This window comes from Oncorhynchus keta, chromosome 21 (assembly GCF_023373465.1).
Source record: "Oncorhynchus keta strain PuntledgeMale-10-30-2019 chromosome 21, Oket_V2, whole genome shotgun sequence".
Taxonomy (NCBI): Eukaryota; Metazoa; Chordata; class Actinopteri; order Salmoniformes; family Salmonidae; genus Oncorhynchus; species Oncorhynchus keta.
The window spans coordinates 54,501,840-54,524,877 of record NC_068441.1 but is presented as its reverse complement, the minus strand read 5'-3'; the positions used below and the strand labels follow the sequence as shown (position 1 = coordinate 54,524,877).

Here is a 23,038-nt window from a genome sequence, read left to right as displayed (position 1 = left end):
TGACCAGCTATGGGAGGGGACAGACCAATGACCAGCTATGGGAGGGGACAGACCGATGACCAGCTATGGGAGGGGACAGACCGATGACCAGCTATGGGAGGGGACAGACCGATGACCAGCTATGGGAGGGGACAGACCGATGACCAGCTATGGGAGGGGACAGACCAATGACCAGCTATGGGAGGGGACAGACCGATGACCAGCTATGGGAGGGGACAGACCAATGACCAGCTATGGGAGGGGACAGACCAATGACCAGCTATGGGAGGGGACAGACCAATGACCAGCTATGGGAGGGGACAGACCGAGAACACTGTAAAATGAAATGCACAGAATACATTGAGAAAATACTATTGTCATGAAATTCCATGGACCGACTACACTGTGAGTTTGCAGTTACTTGAACGTCATTAAAATGTGTGTTATAGTAGTAATATTGGAGTATCTCTTGAATCAGTATTAGGAACTGAAATGTTTATCTTGTTCCGGTTCCTGGAGAGAAACCCTCCTTTAGGTTTTAACTACAGCTCTCCAGGAACAGGGTTGGAGTTAAAACCTACAGGAGGGTAGCTCTCTAGGAACAGGGTTGGAGTTAAAACCTACAGGAGGGTATCTCTGCAGGAACAGGGTTGGAGTTAAAACCTACAGGAGGGTAGCTCTCTAGGAACAGGGTTGGAGTTAAAACCTACAGGAGGGTATCTCTGCAGGAACAGGGTTGGAGTTAAAACCTACAGGAGGGTATCTCTCCAGGAACAGGGTCGGAGTTGAAACCTACAGGAGGGTATCTCTCCAGGAACAGGGTCGGAGTTGCAACCTACTGTAGAACCACAGCTGAAGCTCCGCCAGTACAACAGCACACTGTCTTCCCAGACACTGACGTCTGGAGGGTTTGAACCAAACCCTTCATCACCTTGGAGCAATCTGCTCGCGACTCCATGACAGTACCTTCACTGTATAATAATAATAATATATGCCATTTAGCAGACGCTTTTATCCAAAGCGACTTACAGTCATGTGTGCATACATTCTACGTATGGGTGGTCCCGGGAATCGAACCCACTACCCTGGCGTTACAAGCGCCATGCTCTACCAACTGAGCTACAGAAGGACCACTGTGATAAGGTCTTTACGTACCTATGGAGCGGAAACACAATGTTCTCAGGGTGGGTGATCCTCCTATCCCAGCCTAGCCGTCTATAGCCGTCATGTCTATCCTACTACCATGGCATGTCTGTTAATCTGATTGTCGCCCGTTACTCTGAGCCAGTCCCGTTATCACTGTGATACTTAAGAGGTCTCAATCACGTCAGAGAGACAGGTTCCCCATGGCTAAGACCAGGGGATGGGCTTTGTCATGGCCTAGTCTGTCCGTCTGTCCTACTACCATGTCCTGTCTGTCAAACATTGGGGCCCTACACTGCGTTGGCATCACCTCGGTTTCATCTGATCAAAGCCCATTACTCTGAGGCAGTACCATTGTCACTGTGATACACTAAAACTACCTGTCAGAGCGGCAGGTTCCCTGGGAGGGCTGTGCTGCCTCAGTCAACCTGTCTGACCTGTCTGTCTGTCTGACCTGTCTGACCTGTCTGACCTGTCTGTCTGTCTGTCTGTCTGTCTGTCTGTCTGTCTGTCTGTCTGTCTGTCTGTCTGTCTGTCTGTCTGTCTGACCTGTCTGTCTGACCTGTCTGTCTGTCTGACCTGTCTGTCTGTCTGTCTGACCTGTCTGTCTGTCTGTCTGACCTGTCTGTCTGTCTGACCTGTCTGTCTGTCTGTCTGACCTGTCTGTCTGACCTGTCTGTCTGGCCTGTCTGTCTGTCTGACCTGTCTGTCTGACCTGTCTGTCTGACCTGTCTGACCTGTCTGTCTGTCTGTCTGACCTGTCTGTCTGTCTGTCTGACCTGTCTGTCTGTCTGACCTGTCTGTCTGGCCTGTCTGTCTGTCTGACCTGTCTGTCTGACCTGTCTGTCTGTCTGACCTGTCTGTCTGGCCTGTCTGTCTGACCTGTCTGTCTGACCTGTCTGTCTGTCTGTCTGTCTGTCTGTCTGTCTGTCTGTCTGTCTGTCTGTCTGTCTGGCCTGTCTTGTGTTCTCCTCCTCCAGATCGATGTGGTGAACACGTTCAAGAGCGGCAGCTCCTATCAGGGCCAGCTACGGAGACAGTCCTCCACCACCAGTCAGAACCAGGATGTAACCAATGTTTCTAGTCCCAGTCACGTGTCCTTGTCCAATGCCCTTTCTCCTACCTCTCCCGCTGGGCGTGAGTCACTGTCCTCTGCTTCTGTTACTTCAGGGATGTCACCCAGTCTCTCAAATACCCTAGAAGTATCCCTTTACAGTAACGTTGTACATTACAGTGGAGTCATTTAGTTAGGAGAGGCTTTTCTTTCTCCTGACTGACTTACAGTACAATCAGTGTATTCAACTTTTAAAAAATATATATTAAAAAATCCCATCACTATCATCTCAAATTCATCCCCAAATTCCCAGGTTTCGGCTGAAATCCTGGTTGGAAGATTCCTTGAATTGTGAGGGGATAAGAAGGGAAATCCTCCAATCAGGATTTGGGAAACTTACCAAATTTTTACAACCTCAAGATATAATTTGGGTCTTTTTTTTCTCTTTTTTTTCTGACCACGGGACCAAAAAGGGACAAACTCTGAATGGTTCTGGTCAGGTTATGTAGACTGGATGAACTCTGAATGGTTCTGGTCAGGTTATGTAGACTGGATGAACTCTGAATGGTTCTGGTCAGGTTATGTAGACTGGATGAACTCTGAATGGTTCTGGTCAGGTTATGTAGACTGGATGAACTCTGAATGGTTCTGGTCAGGTTATGTAGACTGGATGAACTCTGAATGGTTCTGGTCAGGTTATGTAGACTGGATGAACTCTGAATGGTTCTGGTCAGGTTATGTAGACTGGATGAACTCTGAAAGGTTCTGGTCAGGTTATGTAGACTGGATGAACTCTGAATGGTTCTGGTCAGGTTATGTAGACTGGATGAACTCTGAATGGTTCTGGTCAGGTTATGTAGACTGGATGAACTCTGAATGGTTCTGGTCAGGTTATGTAGACTGGATGAACTCTGAATGGTTCTGGTCAGGTTATGTAGACTGGATGAACTTTGGATGGTTCTGGTCAGGTTATGTAGACTGGATGAACTCTGAATGGTTCTGGTCAGGTTATGTAGACTGGATGAACTCTGAATGGTTCTGGTCAGGTTATGTAGACTGGATGAACTCTGAATGGTTCTGGTCAGGTTATGTAGACTGGATGAACTCTGAATGGTTCTGGTCGGGTTATGTAGACTGGATGAACTCTGAATGGTTCTGGTCAGGTTATGTAGACTGGATGAACTCTGAATGGTTTCTGTTTAATCAATACATTATCTATTCTAACATCTCTGTAGTAAATCGTTATTACTAGTAATTAGTCTCCACTAGTCAGGTTGCCAGATCTGTTTTGGTTTAAGGTATCTCTCAGGTTGCCAGATCTGTTTTGGTTTAAGGTATCTCTCAGGTTGCCAGATCTGTTTTGGTTTAAGGTATCTCTCAGGTTGCCAGATCTGTTTTGGTTTAAGGTATCTCTCAGGTTGCCAGATCTGTTTTGGTTTAAGGTATCTCTCAGGTTGCCAGATCTGTTTTGGTTTAAGGTATCTCTCAGGTTGCCAGATCTGTTTTGGTTTCAGGTATCTCTAGCTAACTGGTTGATAAATGACAGCTGGTTGATTGTTTAACGGGTGGCATCTCTGAAGACAGTTTCTACTTTTTTTTCTATTCTTCATTTTCTTTTACACTTGACATTTTGTTCATCCCTTGTGACTCCTCCCTCCAAGAGAGTTATTGTCTCATTGTTACATGTCTTTGTTTTCCCAGAGTGCTAAGAGTGGAATGAGGCTACCGCCCACGTCGTGAATTTCAGGTTGTGAGTTTTCGTCCATTGTTTGACAAACTTTGATGTTAAAATGAATTCAACCACGAAAAAAAAAAAAAAAAAAAAAACTCACCGGGCTGGGTAAACATTCAAGTATAAGCCAATGGTATAATTTCTTACTGTGCTGTTTCAGCCAATGGTATCATCTGTTACTGTGCTGTTTCAGCCAATGGTATCATCCATTATTTACAGGGGGGAAACTGGATGCTGGTTTTCTCTTCTCGTTACAGCTGAGAAGACAAGATGGAAGTAGGAGGCAGAGAATCGCCTCTCTCGCTCTATCTTTCCTGTGTCCAGTCGCTCTCTCTTTCCTGTGTCCAATCGCTCTCATGGTCCTGTCTTCTCTGTTCTGTCATCTTTATGTAACTCGGTGGGCCTGTAGCTAGTGTCCCATTCTTTCTGGTCTTTATGTACCTCAGAGGGTCCCATCCCGTCTCGTGGCTTCACGCTGTTTGGTTTGATCTGAGTTTATGTACGTTATGCTGATATGACTGACTGTGGCCACCTTTTTCATCGCTCATTGAGAACGGTCTGATTTCTTTGACTGTTTTCAGGGCTTTTTTCCCCCCCTCCACTTTACCTCCTTTTGAGCCCAAAAAATCAAGAAGATTAAGAGTACCCCAGAGTACTCAGTCAATCCTAAAAATGTTAGTTCTGACAATATTGGTCTGGTAAGACGTAGATGAAACTACAACCATTCCCTAAAAACAGCAGCTGAGAAACACATACTTTTTTTTTTTCAAGAATGTTTAAAGAGTTTCATGCTTCTATCATTAAACATGGAAAATAATTCCCCTCGCATCTAATTGACTCTTTAAACATCAGTGGCACAGCATTCCTCTTAAAAGTTCTGGTTAGCGTAATAGACATCTGAATCGAAAGGGATTGTAGTAGATGTCATGAAGCGTTTACTCTCACTGGCCAGTTTATTAGGTACACCCATCTAATACCGGGTTGGAACCCCCCCCCCCCCTTTTCCTCCAGAACAGCCTTATTTCTTCTGGGTATTCTACAAAGTGTCGGGAAAGGTTTCACAGTGATGTTAGTCCATGCTGACGCGATGACATCACACGGCTGCAGCAGATTGGACGGTGGTACATTGATGCTGCTGACAGCCCGTTCCATCTCATCCCATTATGATCTATAGGGTTGAGGTCTGGAGGACTGACCAGGACACTCTAGTAAACTGAACTCGCTGTCTTGTTCCAGGCAATGTTTTTCCACTCCTCCATTATCCAGTGTTGGTGATGGCGTTGCCCACTGGAGCCGCAGCTTCCTGTTCTTAGCTGATAGGAGTGGAACCCTGGTGTGGTCGTCTGCTGCAAATAGCCAATCAGTAACAGGGATCAACGAGTTGTGTTTTCCGAGATGTCGTTCTGCACACCACCGTTGGACTGTGCCGTTTCGTGGTCCGACCTGTTAGCAGGAATCTTGACGTTTTATCTGAGCTGTTTTATCGCCCACAGGGCTGACTGGATGTTTATCGTTTGTCGCACCCTGCTCCGTAGACGCTCGTGTGTGAAAAGGCCAGGAAGGAGAAAGGACGTTTGTTAGATACTGGATCTGACGTACACCGACCAATCATCTAACGTTCCATCATACAGTAACTGAATGTCCCGATGCCCGTTAGCTTTACATAACGAGCCACGACCACCTGACTGTAGAAGTGATCCATTTTCGTGACCGGGGTGGTGAACCTAATAAACTGTGCCGGTGAATGTATTTCAATTCAGAACCGCTAATTTAATTAACCAGTGAAAGTGAAATAAATATTTTTTTAAAAAGCAAAACATATTTACAAAAATAATTTAGAAATAAAAAATACAAATAAATACAGATAATGAATTAATAATAATTAATAATTAATAAAAAATAATTTAGAAAAATATACTTGAAATTTAATCCATTTATGTAATTAAGATATTTTACGTGTGTTATGGTACTATGACATAATGCTTTTATGTTTATTTTTCTCCAATAAAAATCATAAAAAAACAACAGGAACAAAACAAGCACTACTTTGGGGCTTATACTTGACTGTTTGCTCAGACGTGCATGGAGTTGAGCTCAGAGAAACAGACCTCTGGCCGTGTTGTACAGCCGTGTGTCCGTGTGTGCCTGTGTTCTGTTCATCACCGCGTGGTCCCTATTGCATGTTTCACGTTGTCATGTTTCACGTTGTCTGGTTAGGTTGGTCGGCTGTTGAAGCTTGTGGTCTGCTTTCATTGTGTTGTTTTGCTACACTCACTGTGATCCTTTCCCAGCACCCCCCACTGTCTCCTCGTATCTCCTTCACAAAAAACCTGGGCATTCCTCCTTTATGTCCAACTATGTCCACATGTATCCATTTACAGTCTCTGTGGATGTCCTACCCATCACTTCCTGTATCCTTGTATGGTCCATCTCACTTCCAACCTCCTACAATGGATCTGAAGTACAAACTTTTCCTCCTACCATTCCTGACCTCCGACCTCCAGAGGTCTTCAACTTGCATGATTTGTATTTCTGTGTGCAGTTTATAAATGTGACTTACACTCTACATGTGTATCTCACATTGGAACATTTCTTTATTAATGTGACTTACCTCTACAGGTGTATCTCACATTGGAACATTTCTTTATTAACGTGACTTACCTCTACAGGTGTATCTCACATTGGAACATTTCTTTATTAACGTGACTTACCTCTACAGGTGTATCTCACATTGGAACATTTCTTTATTAATGTGACTTACCTCTACAGGTGTATCTCACATTGGAACATTTCTTTATTAACGTGACTTACCTCTACAGGTGTATCTCACATTGGAACATTTCTTTATTAACGTGACTTACCTCTACAGGTGTATCTCATATTGTGTCACGGTTTTCATATGGTGAAGGAGAGTCGGACCAAACTGCAGCGTGTATATTGCGATCCATGTTTAATCAAACAACGTAAACACGAATAAACACAAACACTACAAAACAATAAACGAAACCCGAAAACAGCCTATACTTGTGTCAACTAACACAGCACAAGGACATCAAGACACTCAGGACAATCACCCACAATACAACCAAAGAATATGGCTGCCTAAATATGGTTCCCAATCAGAGACAACGATAAACACCTGCCTCTGATTGAGAACCACTTCAGACAGCCATAGACTAACCTAGAACACCCCACTAAGCTACAATCCCACTATCTACACACCACATACAAAAACCCATGTCACACCCTGGCCTGACCAAATATATGAAGAAAAACACAAAATACTATGACCAGGGCGTGACAGAACCCCACCCCTAAGGTGCGGACTCCCGAACGCACCTCAAATCAATAGGGAGGGTCCGGGTGGGCGTCTGTCCATGGTGGCGGCTCCGGCGCGGGACGTGGACCCCACTCAGTAAATGTCTTAGTCCCCTCTCCTTGCGTCCCTAGATAGTCCACCCTCTTGCCAACCATGGCCTAGTATTCCTCACCCTGAACCCCACTAGACTGAGGAGCAGATCGGGACTGAGGTGAAGCTCGGGACTGAGGGGAAGCTCGGGACTGAGGGGAAGCTCGGGAGTGAAAGGAAGCTCGGGAGTGAAAGGAAGCTCGGGAGTGAAAGGAAGCTCTGGAGTGAAAGGAAGCTCAGGAGTGAAAGGAAGCTCAGGAGTGAAAGGAAGCTCAGGAGTGAAAGGAAGCTCAGGAGTGAGAGGAAGCTCAGGCAGGTTGATGAATCCACCAGATCCTGGCTGACTGGCAGATCCTGGCTGACTGGCGGATCCTGGCCGACTGGCAGATCCTGGCTGACTGGCAGTTCTGGCAGATCCCGGCTGACTGGCAGATCTGAAAGAGTCTGGCTGACTGGCAGATCTGGAAGAGTCTGGTTGACTGGCAGATCTGGAAGAGCCTGGCTGACTGGCAGATCTGGAAGAATCTGGCTGCTCCTTGCAGACTGGCAGCTCCTTGCAGACTGGCAGCTCCTTGCAGACTGACAGCTCCTTGCAGACGGACATATCTGGCTGCTTCATGCAGACTGACATCTCTGGCTGCTTCATGCAGACTGACAGCTCTGACTGCTCCATGCAGGCTGGCAGCTCTGACTGCTCCATGCAGACTGGCAGCTCCTTGCAGACTGGCAGCTCCTTGCAGACTGGCAGCTCCTTGCAGACTGACAGCTCTGGCTGCTTCATGCAGACTGACATCTCTGGCTGCTTCATGCAGACTGACAGCTCTGACTGCTCCATGCAGGCTGGCAGCTCTGACTGCGCTGAACAGACAGGAGACTCCGGTAGCGCAGGAGAGGAGAAAGGCTCCGACAGCGCTGGAGAGGCGGGAGACTCCGACAGCGCAGGAGAGGCGAGGCGCACTGTAGGCCTGATGCGTGGTGCTGGCACTGGTGGTACTGGGCCGAGGACACGCACAGGAAGCCTGGTGCGGGGAGCTGCTACCGGAGGGCTGGGGTGTGGAGGTGGTACTGGATAGACCGGAACGTGCAGGCGCACTGGAGCTCTTGAGCACCGAGCCTGCCCAACCTTACCTGGTTGAATACTCTCGGTCGCCCTGCCAGTGCGGCGAGGTGGAATAGCCCGCACTGGGCTATGTAGGCGAACAGGAGACACCGAGCGCAAGGCTGGTGCCATGTAAGCCGGCCCAAGAAGACGCACTGGGGACCAGATGCGTAGAGCCGGCTTCATGGCATTTGGCTCGACGCTCAATCTAGCCCGGCCGATACACGGAGCTGGAATATACTGCACCGGGCTATGCACCCGCACTGGGAACACCGTGCGCACCACTGCATAACACGGTGCCTGCCCGGTCTTTCTAGCCCCGGTAAGCACAGGGAGTTTGCGCAGGTCTCCTACCTGGCATAGCCATACTCCCTGTAAGCCCCCAATACATTTTTGGGGCTGATTCGCGGGCTTCCATCCGCGTCGCCGTGCTGCCTCCTCATACCAGCGCCTCTCCGCTTTTCCGCCTCTAGTTCCTCCTTTGGGCGGCTACACTCCCCCTGGTTTAGCCCAGGGTCCTCTCCCGTCGAGGATTTCCTCCCATGTCCAGAAATCCTTATTCCGCTTCTCCTCTTTGGGCTGCTCCTGCCTGTTGACACACTGCTTGGTCCTGTGGTGGGTGATTCTGTCACGGTTTTTCATATGGTGAAGGAGAGTCGGACCAAACTGCAGCGTGTATATTGCGATCCATGTTTAATCAAACAACGTAAACACGAATAAACACAAACACTACAAAACAATAAACGAAACCCGAAAACAGCCTATACTTGTGTCAACTAACACAGCACAAGGACATCAAGACACTCAGGACAATCACCCACAATACAACCAAAGAATATGGCTGCCTAAATATGGTTCCCAATCAGAGACAACGATAAACACCTGCCTCTGATTGAGAACCACTTCAGACAGCCATAGACTAACCTAGAACACCCCACTAAGCTAAAATCCCACGATCTACACACCACATACAAAAACCCATGTCACACCCTGGCCTGACCAAATATATGACGAAAAACACAAAATACTACGACCAGGGCGTGACACATTGGAACATTTCTTTATTTAATGTGACTTACCTCTACAGGTGTATCTCACATTGGAACATTTCTTTATTAATGTGACTTACCTCTACAGGTGTATCTCACATTGGAACATTTCTTTATTAATGTGACTTACCTCTACAGGTGTATCTCACATTGGAACATTTCTTTATTAATGTGACTTACCTCTACAGGTGTATCTAACATTGGAACATTTCTTTATTAACGTGACTTACCTCTACAGGTGTATCTCACATTGGAACATTTCTTTATAAATGTGACTTACCTCTACAGGTGTATCTCACATTGGAACATTTCTTTATTAACGTGACTTACCTCTACAGGTGTATCTCACATTGGAACATTTCTTTATTAACGTGACTTACCTCTACAGGTGTATCTAACATTGGAACATTTCTTTATTAATGTGACTTACCTCTCTACAGGTGTATCTCACATTGGAACATTTCTTTATTAATGTGACTTACCTCTACAGGTGTATCTCACATTGGAACATTTCTTTATAAATGTGACTTACCTCTACAGGTGTATCTCACATTGGAACATTTCTTTATTAATGTGACTTACCTCTACAGGTGTATCTCACATTGGAACATTTCTTTATTAATGTGACTTACCTCTACAGGTGTATCTAACATTGGAACATTTCTTTATTAACGTGACTTACCTCTACAGGTGTATCTCACATTGGAACATTTCTTTATAAATGTGACTTACCTCTACAGGTGTATCTCACATTGGAACATTTCTTTATTAACGTGACTTACCTCTACAGGTGTATCTCACATTGGAACATTTCTTTATTAATGTGACTTACCTCTACAGGTGTATCTCACATTGGAACATTTCTTTATTAATGTGACTTACCTCTACAGGTGTATCTAACATTGGAACATTTCTTTATTAACGTGACTTACCTCTACAGGTGTATCTCACATTGGAACATTTCTTTATAAATGTGACTTACCTCTACAGGTGTATCTCACATTGGAACATTTCTTTATTAATGTGACTTACCTCTACTGGTGTATCTAACATTGGAACATTTCTTTATTAATGTGACTTACCTCTACAGGTGTATCTAACATTGGAACATTTCTTTATTTAATGTGACTTACCTCTACAGGTGTATCTCACATTGGAACATTTCTTTATTAATGTGACTTACCTCTACAGGTGTATCTCACATTGGAACATTTCTTTATTAATGTGACTTACCTCTACAGGTGTATCTCACATTGGAACATTTCTTTATTAATGTGACTTACCTCTACAGGTGTATCTAACATTGGAACATTTCTTTATTTAATGTGACTTACCTCTACAGGTGTATCTCACATTGGAACATTTCTTTATTAATGTGACTTACCTCTACAGGTGTATCTCATTGGAACATTTCTTTATTAATGTGACTTACCTCTACAGGTGTATCTCACATTGGAACATTTCTTTATTAATGTGACTTACCTCTACAGGTGTATCTAACATTGGAACATTTCTTTATTAATGTGACTTACCTCTACAGGTGTATCTAACATTGGAACATTTCTTTATTAATGTGACTTACCTCTACAGGTGTATCTCACATTGGAACATTTCTTTATTAATGTGACTTACCTCTACAGGTGTATCTAACATTGGAACATTTCTTTATTAATGTGACTTACCTCTATAGGTGTATCTCACATTGGAACATTTCTTTATTAATGTGACTTACCTCTACAGGTGTATCTCACATTGGAACATTTCTTTATTAATGTGACTTACCTCTACAGGTGTATCTAACATTGGAACATTTCTTTATTAACGTGACTTACCTCTACAGGTGTATCTCACATTGGAACATTTCTTTATAAATGTGACTTACCTCTACAGGTGTATCTCACATTGGAACATTTCTTTATTAACGTGACTTACCTCTACAGGTGTATCTCACATTGGAACATTTCTTTATTAATGTGACTTACCTCTACAGGTGTATCTCACATTGGAACATTTCTTTATTAATGTGACTTACCTCTACAGGTGTATCTAACATTGGAACATTTCTTTATTAACGTGACTTACCTCTACAGGTGTATCTCACATTGGAACATTTCTTTATAAATGTGACTTACCTCTACAGGTGTATCTCACATTGGAACATTTCTTTATTAATGTGACTTACCTCTACAGGTGTATCTAACATTGGAACATTTCTTTATTAATGTGACTTACCTCTACAGGTGTATCTCACATTGGAACATTTCTTTATAAATGTGACTTACCTCTACAGGTGTATCTCACATTGGAACATTTCTTTATTAATGTGACTTACCTCTACAGGTGTATCTCACATTGGAACATTTCTTTATTAATGTGACTTACCTCTAGGTATAACGTGTCTTATAGGTATAACGTGTCTTATCTCTCTAGGTATAACGTGTCTTATCTCTCTAGGTATAACGTGTCTTATCTCTCTAGGTATAACGTGTCTTATCTCTCTAGGTATAATGTGTCTTATAGGTATAACGTGTCTTATAGGTATAACGTGTCTTATCTCTCTAGGTATAACGTGTCTTATAGGTATAACGTATCTTATCTCTAGGTATAACGTGTCTTATAGGTATAATGTATCTTATCTCTAGGTATAACGTGTCTTATAGGTATAACGTGTCTTATCTCTAGGTATAATGTGTCTTATAGGTATAACGTGTCTTATCTCTAGGTATAATGTGTCTTATAGGTATAACGTGTCTTATCTCTAGGTATAACGTGTCTTATCTCTAGGTATAATGTGTCTTATAGGTATAACGTGTCTTATAGGTATAACGTGTCTTATCTCTAGGTATAAAGTGTCTTATCTCTAGGTATAATGTGTCTTATCTCTAGGTATAACGTGTCTTATCTCTAGGTATAACATGTCTTATAGGTATAACGTGTCTTATCTCTCTAGGTATAACGTGTCTTATCTCTATAGGTATAACGTGTCTTATCTTTATAGGTATAACGTGTCTTATAGGTATAATGTGTCTTATAGGTATAACGTGTCTTATCTCTAGGTATAACGTGTCTTATCTCTAGGTATAACGTGTCTTATCTCTAGGTATAATGTGTCTTATAGGTATAACGTGTCTTATAGGTATAACGTATCTTATCTCTAGGTATAACGTGTCTTATCTCTAGGTATAATGTGTCTTATAGGTATAACGTGTCTTATAGGTATAACGTAATCTTATCTCTAGGTATAATGTGTCTTATCTCTAGGTATAATGTGTCTTATAGGTATAACGTGTCTTATCTCTAGGTATAACGTGTCTTATCTCTAGGTATAATGTGTCTTATAGGTATAACGTGTCTTATAGGTATAATGTATCTTATCTCTAGGTATAACGTGTCTTATCTCTAGGTATAATGTGTCTTATAGGTATAACATGTCTTATAGGTATAACGTGTCTTATCTCTAGGTATAACGTGTCTTATAGGTATAACGTGTCTTATCTCTAGGTATAACGTGTCTTATAGGTATAACGTGTCTTATCTCTATAGGTATAACGTGTCTTATAGGTATAACGTGTCTTATAGGTATAACGTGTCTTATAGGTATAACGTGTCTTATAGGTATAACGTGTCTTAAAGGTATAACGTGTCTTATAGGTATAACGTATCTTATCTCTAGGTATAACGTGTCTTATAGGTATAACGTGTCTTATCTCTAGGTATAACGTGTCTTATAGGTATAACGTGTCTTATCTCTATAGGTATAACGTGTCTTATAGGTATAACGTGTCTTATCTCTATAGGTATAACTTGTCTTATCTCTAGGTATAACGTGTCTTATAGGTATAACGTGTCTTATCTCTAGGTATAATGTGTCTTATAGGTATAACGTGTCTTATAGGTATAACGTGTCTTATCTCTAGGTATAACGTGTCTTATCTCTATGTATAATGTGTCTTATAGGTATAACGTGTCTTATAGGTATAACGTGTCTCATCTCTAGGTATAACGTGTCTTATCTCTATAGGTATAACTTGTCTTATCTCTATAGGTATAACGTGTCTTAGCTCTAGGTATAACGTGTCTTATCTCTAGGTATAACGTGTCTTATCTCTAGGTATAATGTGTCTTATCTCTATAGGTATAACGTGTCTTATAGGTATAACGTATCTTATCTCTAGGTATAACGTGTCTTATAGGTATAATGTATCTTATCTCTAGGTATAACGTGTCTTATAGGTATAACGTGTCTTATCTCTAGGTATAACGTGTCTTATAGGTATAATGTATCTTATCTCTAGGTATAACGTGTCTTATAGGTATAATGTATCTTATCTCTAGGTATAACGTGTCTTATAGGTATAACGTGTCTTATCTCTAGGTATAATGTGTCTTATAGGTATAACGTGTCTTATCTCTAGGTATAACGTGTCTTATCTCTAGGTATAATGTGTCTTATCTCTAGGTATAACGTGTCTTATCTCTATAGGTATAACGTATCTTATCTCTAGGTATAACGTGTCTTATAGGTATAACGTGTCTTATCTCTATAGGTATAACGTGTCTTATCTCTATAGGTATAACGTGTCTTATAGGTATAACGCGTCTTATCTCTATGGGTATAACGTGTCTTATAGGTATAGCGCGTCTTATCTCTATAGGTATAACGCGTCTTATCTCTCTAGGTATAACGTGTCTTATCTCTCTAGGTATAACGTGTCTTATAGGTATAACGTGTCTTATCTCTAGGTATAACGCGTCTTATCTCTATAGGTATAACGTGTCTTATAGGTATAACGTGTCTTATCTCTAGGTATAACGTGTCTTATAGGTATAACGTGTCTTATAGGTATAACGCGTCTTATCTCTCTAGGTATAACGTGTCTTATAGGTATAACGTGTCTTATCTCTAGGTATAACGTGTCTTATCTCTATAGGTATAACGTGTCTTATAGGTATAACGTGTCTTATCTCTATAGGTATAACGTGTCTTATCTCTATAGGTATAACGTGTCTTATAGGTATAACGTGTCTTATCTCTATAGGTATAACGTGTCTTATAGGTATAACGTGTCTTATCTCTAGGTATAACGTGTCTTATAGGTATAACGTGTCTTATCTCTAGGTATAACGTGTCTTATCTCTATAGGTATAATGTGACTTATCTCTAGAGGTATAACGTGTCTTATCTCTAGAGGTATAACGTGTCTTATCTCTAGAGGTATAATGTGACTTATCTCTAGAGGTATAACGTGTCTTATCTCTATGGGTATAATGTGTCTTATCTCTATAGGTATAACGTGACTTATCTCTAGGTATAACGTGTCTTATCTCTATAGGTATAACGTGTCTTATCTCTAGGTATAACGTGTCTTATCTCTAGGCATAATGTGTCTTATAGGTATAACGTGTCTTATAGGTATAACGTGTCTTATCTCTAGGTATAACGTGTCTTATCTCTCTAGGTATAACGTGTCTTATAGGTATAACGTGTCTTATAGGTATAACGTGTCTTATCTCTAGGTATAACGTGTCTTATAGGTATAACGTGTCTTATCTCTAGGTATAACGTGTCTTATCTCTATGTATAATGTGTCTTATAGGTATAACGTGTCTTATAGGTATAACGTGTCTTATCTCTATGTATAATGTGGCTTATCTCTAGGTATAACGTGTCTTATCTCTATAGGTATAACGTGTCTTATAGGTATAACGTGTCTTATCTCTAGGTATAACGTGTCTTATAGGTATAACGTGTCTTATCTCTAGGTATAACGTGTCTTATCTCTATGTATAATGTGTCTTATAGGTATAACGTGTCTTATAGGTATAACGTGTCTTATCTCTATGTATAATGTGGCTTATCTCTAGGTATAACGTGTCTTATCTCTAGGTATAATGTGTCTTATCTCTAGGTATAATGTGTCTTATAGGTATAACGTGTCTTATAGGTATAACGTGTCTTATCTCTAGGTATAACGTGTCTTATCTCTAGGTATAATGTGTCTTATAGGTATAACGTGTCTTATAGGTATAACGTATCTTATCTCTAGGTATAACGTGTCTTATCTCTAGGTATAATGTGTCTTATAGGTATAACGTGTCTTATAGGTATAACGTAATCTTATCTCTAGGTATAACATGTCTTATCTCTAGGTATAATGTGTCTTATAGGTATAACGTGTCTTATCTCTAGGTATAACGTGTCTTATCTCTAGGTATAATGTGTCTTATAGGTATAACGTGTCTTATAGGTATAATGTATCTTATCTCTAGGTATAACGTGTCTTATCTCTAGGTATAATGTGTCTTATCTCTAGGTATAACGTGTCTTATCTCTAGGTATAATGTGTCTTATAGGTATAACGTGTCTTATCTCTAGGTATAATGTGTCTTATAGGTATAACGTGTCTTATCTCTAGGTATAATGTGTCTTATAGGTATAACGTGTCTTATCTCTAGGTATAACGTGTCTTATCTCTAGGTATAATGTGTCTTATAGGTATAACGTGTCTTATAGGTATAACGTATCTTATCTCTAGGTATAACGTGTCTTATCTCTAGGTATAATGTGTCTTATAGGTATAACGTGTCTTATAGGTATAACGTAATCTTATCTCTAGGTATAACGTGTCTTATCTCTAGGTATAATGTGTCTTATAGATATAACATGTCTTATCTCTAGGTATAACGTGTCTTATCTCTAGGTATAATGTGTCTTATAGGTATAACGTGTCTTATAGGTATAATGTATCTTATCTCTAGGTATAAGGTGTCTTATCTCTAGGTATAACGTGTCTTATAGGTATAACGTGTCTTATCTCTAGGTATAACGTGTCTTATAGGTATAACGTGTCTTATCTCTATAGGTATAACGTGTCTTATAGGTATAACGTGTCTTATAGGTATAACGTGTCTTATAGGTATAACGTGTCTTATAGGTATAACGTGTCTTATAGGTATAACGTATCTTATCTCTAGGTATAACGTGTCTTATAGGTATAACGTGTCTTATCTCTAGGTATAACGTGTCTTATAGGTATAACGTGTCTTATAGGTATAACGTGTCTTATCTCTATAGGTATAACGTGTCTTATAGGTATAACGTGTCTTATCTCTATAGGTATAACTTGTCTTATCTCTAGGTATAACGTGTCTTATAGGTATAACGTGTCTTATCTCTAGGTATAATGTGTCTTATAGGTATAACGTGTCTTATAGGTATAACGTGTCTTATCTCTAGGTATAACGTGTCTTATCTCTAGGTATAATGTGTCTTATAGGTATAACGTGTCTTATAGGTATAACGTAATCTTATCTCTAGGTATAACGTGTCTTATCTCTAGGTATAATGTGTCTTATAGGTATAACGTGTCTTATAGGTATAACGTGTCTTATCTCTAGGTATAACGTGTCTTATCTCTATAGGTATAACGTGTCTTATAGGTATAACCTGTCTTATAGGTATAACGTGTCTTATCTCTATAGGTATAGCGTGACTTATCTCTATAGGTATAATGTGTCTTATAGGTATAACGTGTCTTATAGGTATAACGTGTCTTATCTCTATAGGTATAACGTGTCTTATCTCTATAGGTATAACGTGTCTTATAGGTATAACGTGTCTTATCTCTATAGGTATAACGTGTCTTATAGGTATAACGTGTCTTATAGGTATAACGTGTCTTATCTCTATAGGTATAACGTGTCTTATAGGTATAACGTGTCTTATAGGTATAACGCGTCTTATCTCTATAGGTATAACGTGTCTTATAGGTATAACGTGTCTTATCTCTAGGTATAACGTGTCTTATCTCTATAGGTATAACGTGTCTTATCTCTAGGTATAACGTGTCTTATCTCTATAGGTATAACGTGTCTTATAGGTATAACGTGTCTTATCTCTATAGGTATAACGTGTCTTATCTCTATAGGTATAACGTGTCTTATAGGTATAACGTGTCTTATCTCTAGGTATAACGTGTCTTATCTCTAGGTATAACGTGTCTTATCTCTAGGTATAACGTGTCTTATAGGTATAACGTGTCTTATCTCTATAGGTATAACGTGTCTTATAGGTATAACGTGTCTTATCTCTATAGGTATAACATGTCTTATCTCTATAGGTATAACGTGTCTTATAGGTATAACGCGTCTTATCTCTATAGGTATAACGTGTCTTATAGGTATAACGTGTCTTATAGGTATAATGTGTCTTATCTCTCTAGGTATAACGTGTCTTATCTCTCTAGGTATAACGTGTCTTATCTCTATGTATAATGTGGCTTATCTCTAGGTATAGCGTGACTTACCGCTATAGGTATAAGGTGTCTTATCTCTAGGTATAACGTGTCTTATCTCTATAGGTATATATTGACTTACCGCTAGAGGTATAACGTGTCTTATCTCTAGGTATAACGTGTCTTATCTCTATAGGTATAACGTGACTTACCGCTAGAGGTATAAGGTGTCTTATCTCTAGGTATAAGGTGTCTTATCTCTATAGGTATAGTATAGAGGTATAAGGTGTCTTATCTCTAGGTATAACGCGTCTTATCTCTATAGGTATAGCGTGACTTACCGCTAGAGGTATAAGGTGTCTTATCTCTAGGTATAAGGTGTCTTATCTCTATAGGTATAACGTGACTTACCGCTAGAGGTATAAGGTGTCTTATCTCTAGGTATAACGCGTCTTATCTCTATAGGTATAATGTGACTTATCTCTATAGGTATAACGTGTCTTATCTCTATGGGTATAATGTGACTTATCTCTATAGGTATAACGTGTCTTATCTCTATAGGTATAATGTGACTTATCTCTATAGGTATAACGTGTCTTATCTCTATAGGTATAATGTGACTTATCTCTAGAGGTATAACGTGTCTTATCTCTATAGGTATAATGTGACTTATCTCTAGAGGTATAACGTGACTTGGCGCTATAGGTATATCGTGTCTGATCTCAAGAGGTATATTGTGTCTTATCTCTAGGTATAACGTGTCTTATCTCTATGGGTATAACGTGTCTTATCTCTATAGGTATAACGTGTCTTATCTCTATAGGTATAACGTGTCTTATCTCTAGGTATAATGTGTCTTATCTCTAGGTATAATGTGTCTTATCTCTATGGGTATAATGTGTCTTATCTCTATGGGTATATTGTGTCTTATCTCTATGGGTATATTGTGTCTTATCTCTATGGGTAAAACGTGTCTTAACTCTATGGGTAAAGCGTGACTTAACTCTATAGGTATAACCTCTATAGGTATATTGTGTCTTAGGTATATCGTGTTGCATCTATATAGGTATATTGTGTCTTAGGTATATCGTGTTGCATCTATATAGCTATAATGTGTCTTATCTCTAGGTATAATGTGTCTTATCTCTAGGTATAATGTGTCTTATCTCTATAGGTATAACGTGTCTTATCTCTAGGTATAATGTGTCTTATCTCTAGGTATAATGTGTCTTATCTCTATGGGTATAATGTGTCTTATCTCTATGTATAATGTGTCTTATAGGTATAACGTGTCTTATCTCTATAGGTTTAACGTGTCTTATAGGTATAACGTGTCTTATCTCTATAGGTATAACGTGTCTTATAGGTATAACGTGTCTTATAGGTATAACGTGTCTTATCTCTAGGTATAACGTGTCTTATAGGTATAATGTGTCTTATAGGTATAACGTGTCTTATCTCTAGGTATAACGTGTCTTATCTCTATGTATAATGTGGCTTATCTCTAGGTATAGTGACTTACTAGAGGTATAAGGTGTCTTATCTCTAGGTATAACGTGTCTTATCTCTATCTGACTTACCGCTAGGGTATAAGGTGTCTTATCTCTAGGTATAACGTGTCTTATCTCTATCGTGACTTACTGCTAATATAACGTGTCTTATCTCTAGGTATAACGTGTCTTATCTCTATAGGTATAGCGTGACTTACCGCTAGAGGTATAAGGTGTCTTATCTCTAGGTATAAGGTGTCTTATCTCTATAGGTATAGCGTGACTTACCGCTAGAGGTATAAGGTGTCTTATCTCTATAGGTATATATTGTCTTAACTCTATAGGTATAACGTGTCTTATCTCTATAGGTATACGGTACTTACCGCTAGAGGTATAACGTGTCTTATCTCTAGGTATAACGTGTCTTATCTCTATAGGTATAACGCGTGACTTACCGCTAGAGGTATAACGTGTCTTATCTCTAGGTATAACGTGTCTTATCTCTATAGGTATAGCGTGACTTACCGCTAGAGGTATAAGGTGTCTTATCTCTAGGTATAACGTGTCTTATCTCTATAGGTATAGCGTGACTTATAGGTATAACGTGTCTTATCTCTAGGTATAACGTGTCTTATAGGTATAACGTGTCTTATAGGTATAACGTGTCTTATCTCTAGGTATAACGTGTCTTATCTCTAGGTATAACGTGTCTTATCTCTATAGGTATATATTGTCTTAACTCTATAGGTATAACGCGTCTTATCTCTATAGGTATATATTGTCTTAACTCTATAGGTATAACGTGTCTTATCTCTATAGGTATATATTGTCTTAACTCTATAGGTATAACGTGTCTTATAGGTATAACGTGTCTTATCTCTATAGGTATAACGTGACTTGGCGCTATAGGTATATTGTGTCTGATCTCAAGAGGTATATTGTGTCTTATTTCTAGGTTTAACGTGACTTATCTCAATAGGTATAACGTGTCTGATCTCTAGGTATAATGTGGCTTATCTCTAGGTATAGCGTGACTTACCGCTAGGGTATAAGGTGTCTTATCTCTAGGTATAACGTGTCTTATCTCTATAGGTATAACGTGACTTACCGCTAGAGGTATAACGTGTCTTATCTCTAGGTATAACGTGTCTTATCTCTATAGGTATAGCGTGACTTACCGCTAGAGGTATAAGTGTCTTATCTCTAGGTTAAGGTGTCTTATCTCTATAGGTATAGCGTGACTTACCGCTAGAGGTATAAGGTGTCTTATCTCTAGGTATAACGCGTCTTATCTCTATAGGTATAGCGTGACTTACCGCTAGAGGTATAAGGTGTCTTATCTCTAGGTATAAGGTGTCTTATCTCTATAGGTATAGCGTGACTTACCGCTAGAGGTATAAGGTGTCTTATCTCTAGGTATAACGCGTCTTATCTCTATAGGTATACGGTGACTTACCGCTAGAGGTATAACGTGTCTTATCTCTATGGGTATAATGTGACTTATCTCTAGGTATAATGTGTCTTATCTCTATGGTATAATGTGACTTATCTCTAGGGTATAACGTGTCTTATCTCTATGGGTATAATGTGACTTATCTCTAGGGTATAACGTGTCTTATCTCTATGGGTATAATGTGACTTATCTCTAGGGTATAACGTGACTTATCTCTATAGGTATATCGTGTCTGATCTCAAGAAGTAATCATGTCTTATCTCTAGGTATAACGTGTCTTATCTCTATGGGTATAACGTGTCTTATCTCTATAGGTATAACGTGTCTTATCTCTATGGGTATATCGTGTCTTATCTCTATGGGTATATTGTGTCTTATCTCTATGGGTAAAACGTGTCTTATCTCTATGGGTATATTGTGTCTTATCTCTATGGGTAAAACGTGTCTTATCTCTATGGGTATATTGTGTCTTATCTCTATGGGTAAAACATGTCTTAACTCTATGGGTAAAGAGTGACTTAACTTATATAACTCTATAGGTATATTGTGTCTTAGGTATATCGTGTTGCATCTATATAGGTATATTGTGTCTTAGGTATATCGTGTTGCATCTATATAGCTATAATGTGTCTTATCTCTAGGTATAATGTGTCTTATCTCTAGGTATAATGTGTCTTATCTCTAGGTATAATGTGTCTTATCTCTAGGTATAATGTGTCTTATCTCTAGGTATAATGTGTCTTATCTCTAGGTATAATGTGTCTTATCTCTAGGTATAATGTGTCTTATCTCTAGGTATAATGTGTCTTATCTCTAGGTATAATGTGTCTTATCTCTAGGTATAATGTGTCTTATCTCTAGGTATAATGTGTCTTATCTCTCGGTATAATGTGTCTTATCTCTATCGGTATATCACACATTGGGTCCTGGTTTATACATACAATGAGTGTTACATTGATCTTGTGTTTTGCCTATGACCTTCTGTTTAGGTGCGCGTCAGATCAGTGAGTTGTGTACCATATTATACTGTATTATACTGTACTATACTGTATTATACTGTATTGTACTGTACTATACTGTATTATACTGTATTATACTGTACTATACTATATTATACTGTATTATACTGTACTGTACTGTGAAAGCAGACCACCGACTGCAATTTCCTCTTCCTCCTCCACTTCCTCTTCTTCCTCCTTTTCCTCCTCCCTAACCCCCTCTGACTTTATCTGACCATCTCTCAGAGGATTCTCTACCTCTCCCAGAGTCAATCCTTCCTGACGGTTCTTATTTGCTCTTCTGTGTTTACTCTCCCCCTCCCTCCCTCCCTCTTCTCTCCCTCCCTACCACAGATTCGCGTCGTGAACGCATTCCGTAGCTCCCTCTACGAAGGCCTTGAGAAACCAGACTCTAGACCGTCCATCCATAACTTCATGACCCACCCAGAGTTTAGGATAGAAGACACCACGCCTCACATCCCCCTGATAGACGACACTGACCTGGAAGAGGACCCTGCGTTGAGGATGATCCCTCAGTCCCAGACAGGCAGCCAGCCCCAGTCCCCCAACAAGAACAACAACGCCGTCGACAGCGGCATCAACCTCACCATCGACACCACCAGTAAATCAGCTGCATCCTCCGGCCCAGCCAGCCCACTGCACAGTCTGGAGACCTCCCTCTAGTGGCCTGCAGCTGGCTGGTGACGACCTCATCTGCAACCTTGAAGACACCAGCCCACTGCAGCCCTTGGAGACCTCTAGCAACACCTTCTGACAGCCTGGCTGGTGGAGACCTCCGTCTGCAATCTGGAGACCTCCTTCACTGCCATTTGGAGACCTTTCCCTACTGCAATATAGAGCTTTCTATACTGCAATATAGAGACCTTTCTCTACTGCAATATAGAGACCTTTCTTTATTGCAATATAGAGAGCTTTCTCTACTGCAATATAGAGACCTTCCTCTACTGCAATATAGAGATCTTTCCCTACTGCAATATAGAGAGCTTTCTCTACTGCAATATAGAGAGCTTTCTCTACTGCAATATAGAGAGCTTTCTCTTGAGGCCTGGTTGAGATATCTACTGCAGCCTGGTGGCTCTACTGCAGCCTGGTAGAGAAAGGTGTCTATATTGCAGTAGAGAAAGCTCTCTATATTGCAATAGAGAGCTTTCTCTACTGCAATATAGACACCTTTCTCTAACGCAATACAGAGAGCTTTCTCTACTGCAATATAGAGAGCTTTCTCTACTGCAATATAGAGAGCTTTCTCTTGAGGCCTGGTGGAGATATCTACTGCAGCCTGGTGGCTCTACTGCAGCCTGGTAGAGATATCTACTGCAGCCTGGTAGAGATATCTACTGCAGCCTGGTGGCTCCCACACTGCAGGTTGGAGACTTC

At 40.4% G+C, this 23,038-nt stretch overlaps 1 protein-coding gene across 1 annotated transcript in view; it reads left to right on the top strand.

Moving 5' to 3' along the window:
- The window catches only part of atp2b2 (ATPase plasma membrane Ca2+ transporting 2), a 245,556-nt gene extending 222,788 nt beyond the window's left edge, over positions 1 to 22,768 (top strand). The window contains exon 21 of the mRNA XM_052474241.1: positions 21,995 to 22,768. Within this exon, the coding sequence (XP_052330201.1) occupies positions 21,995 to 22,324 (330 nt within the window). The 3' untranslated portion in view covers positions 22,325 to 22,768. The remainder of the gene's footprint in view (positions 1 to 21,994) is intronic.
- Positions 22,769 to 23,038: the final 270 nt, after the last annotated feature.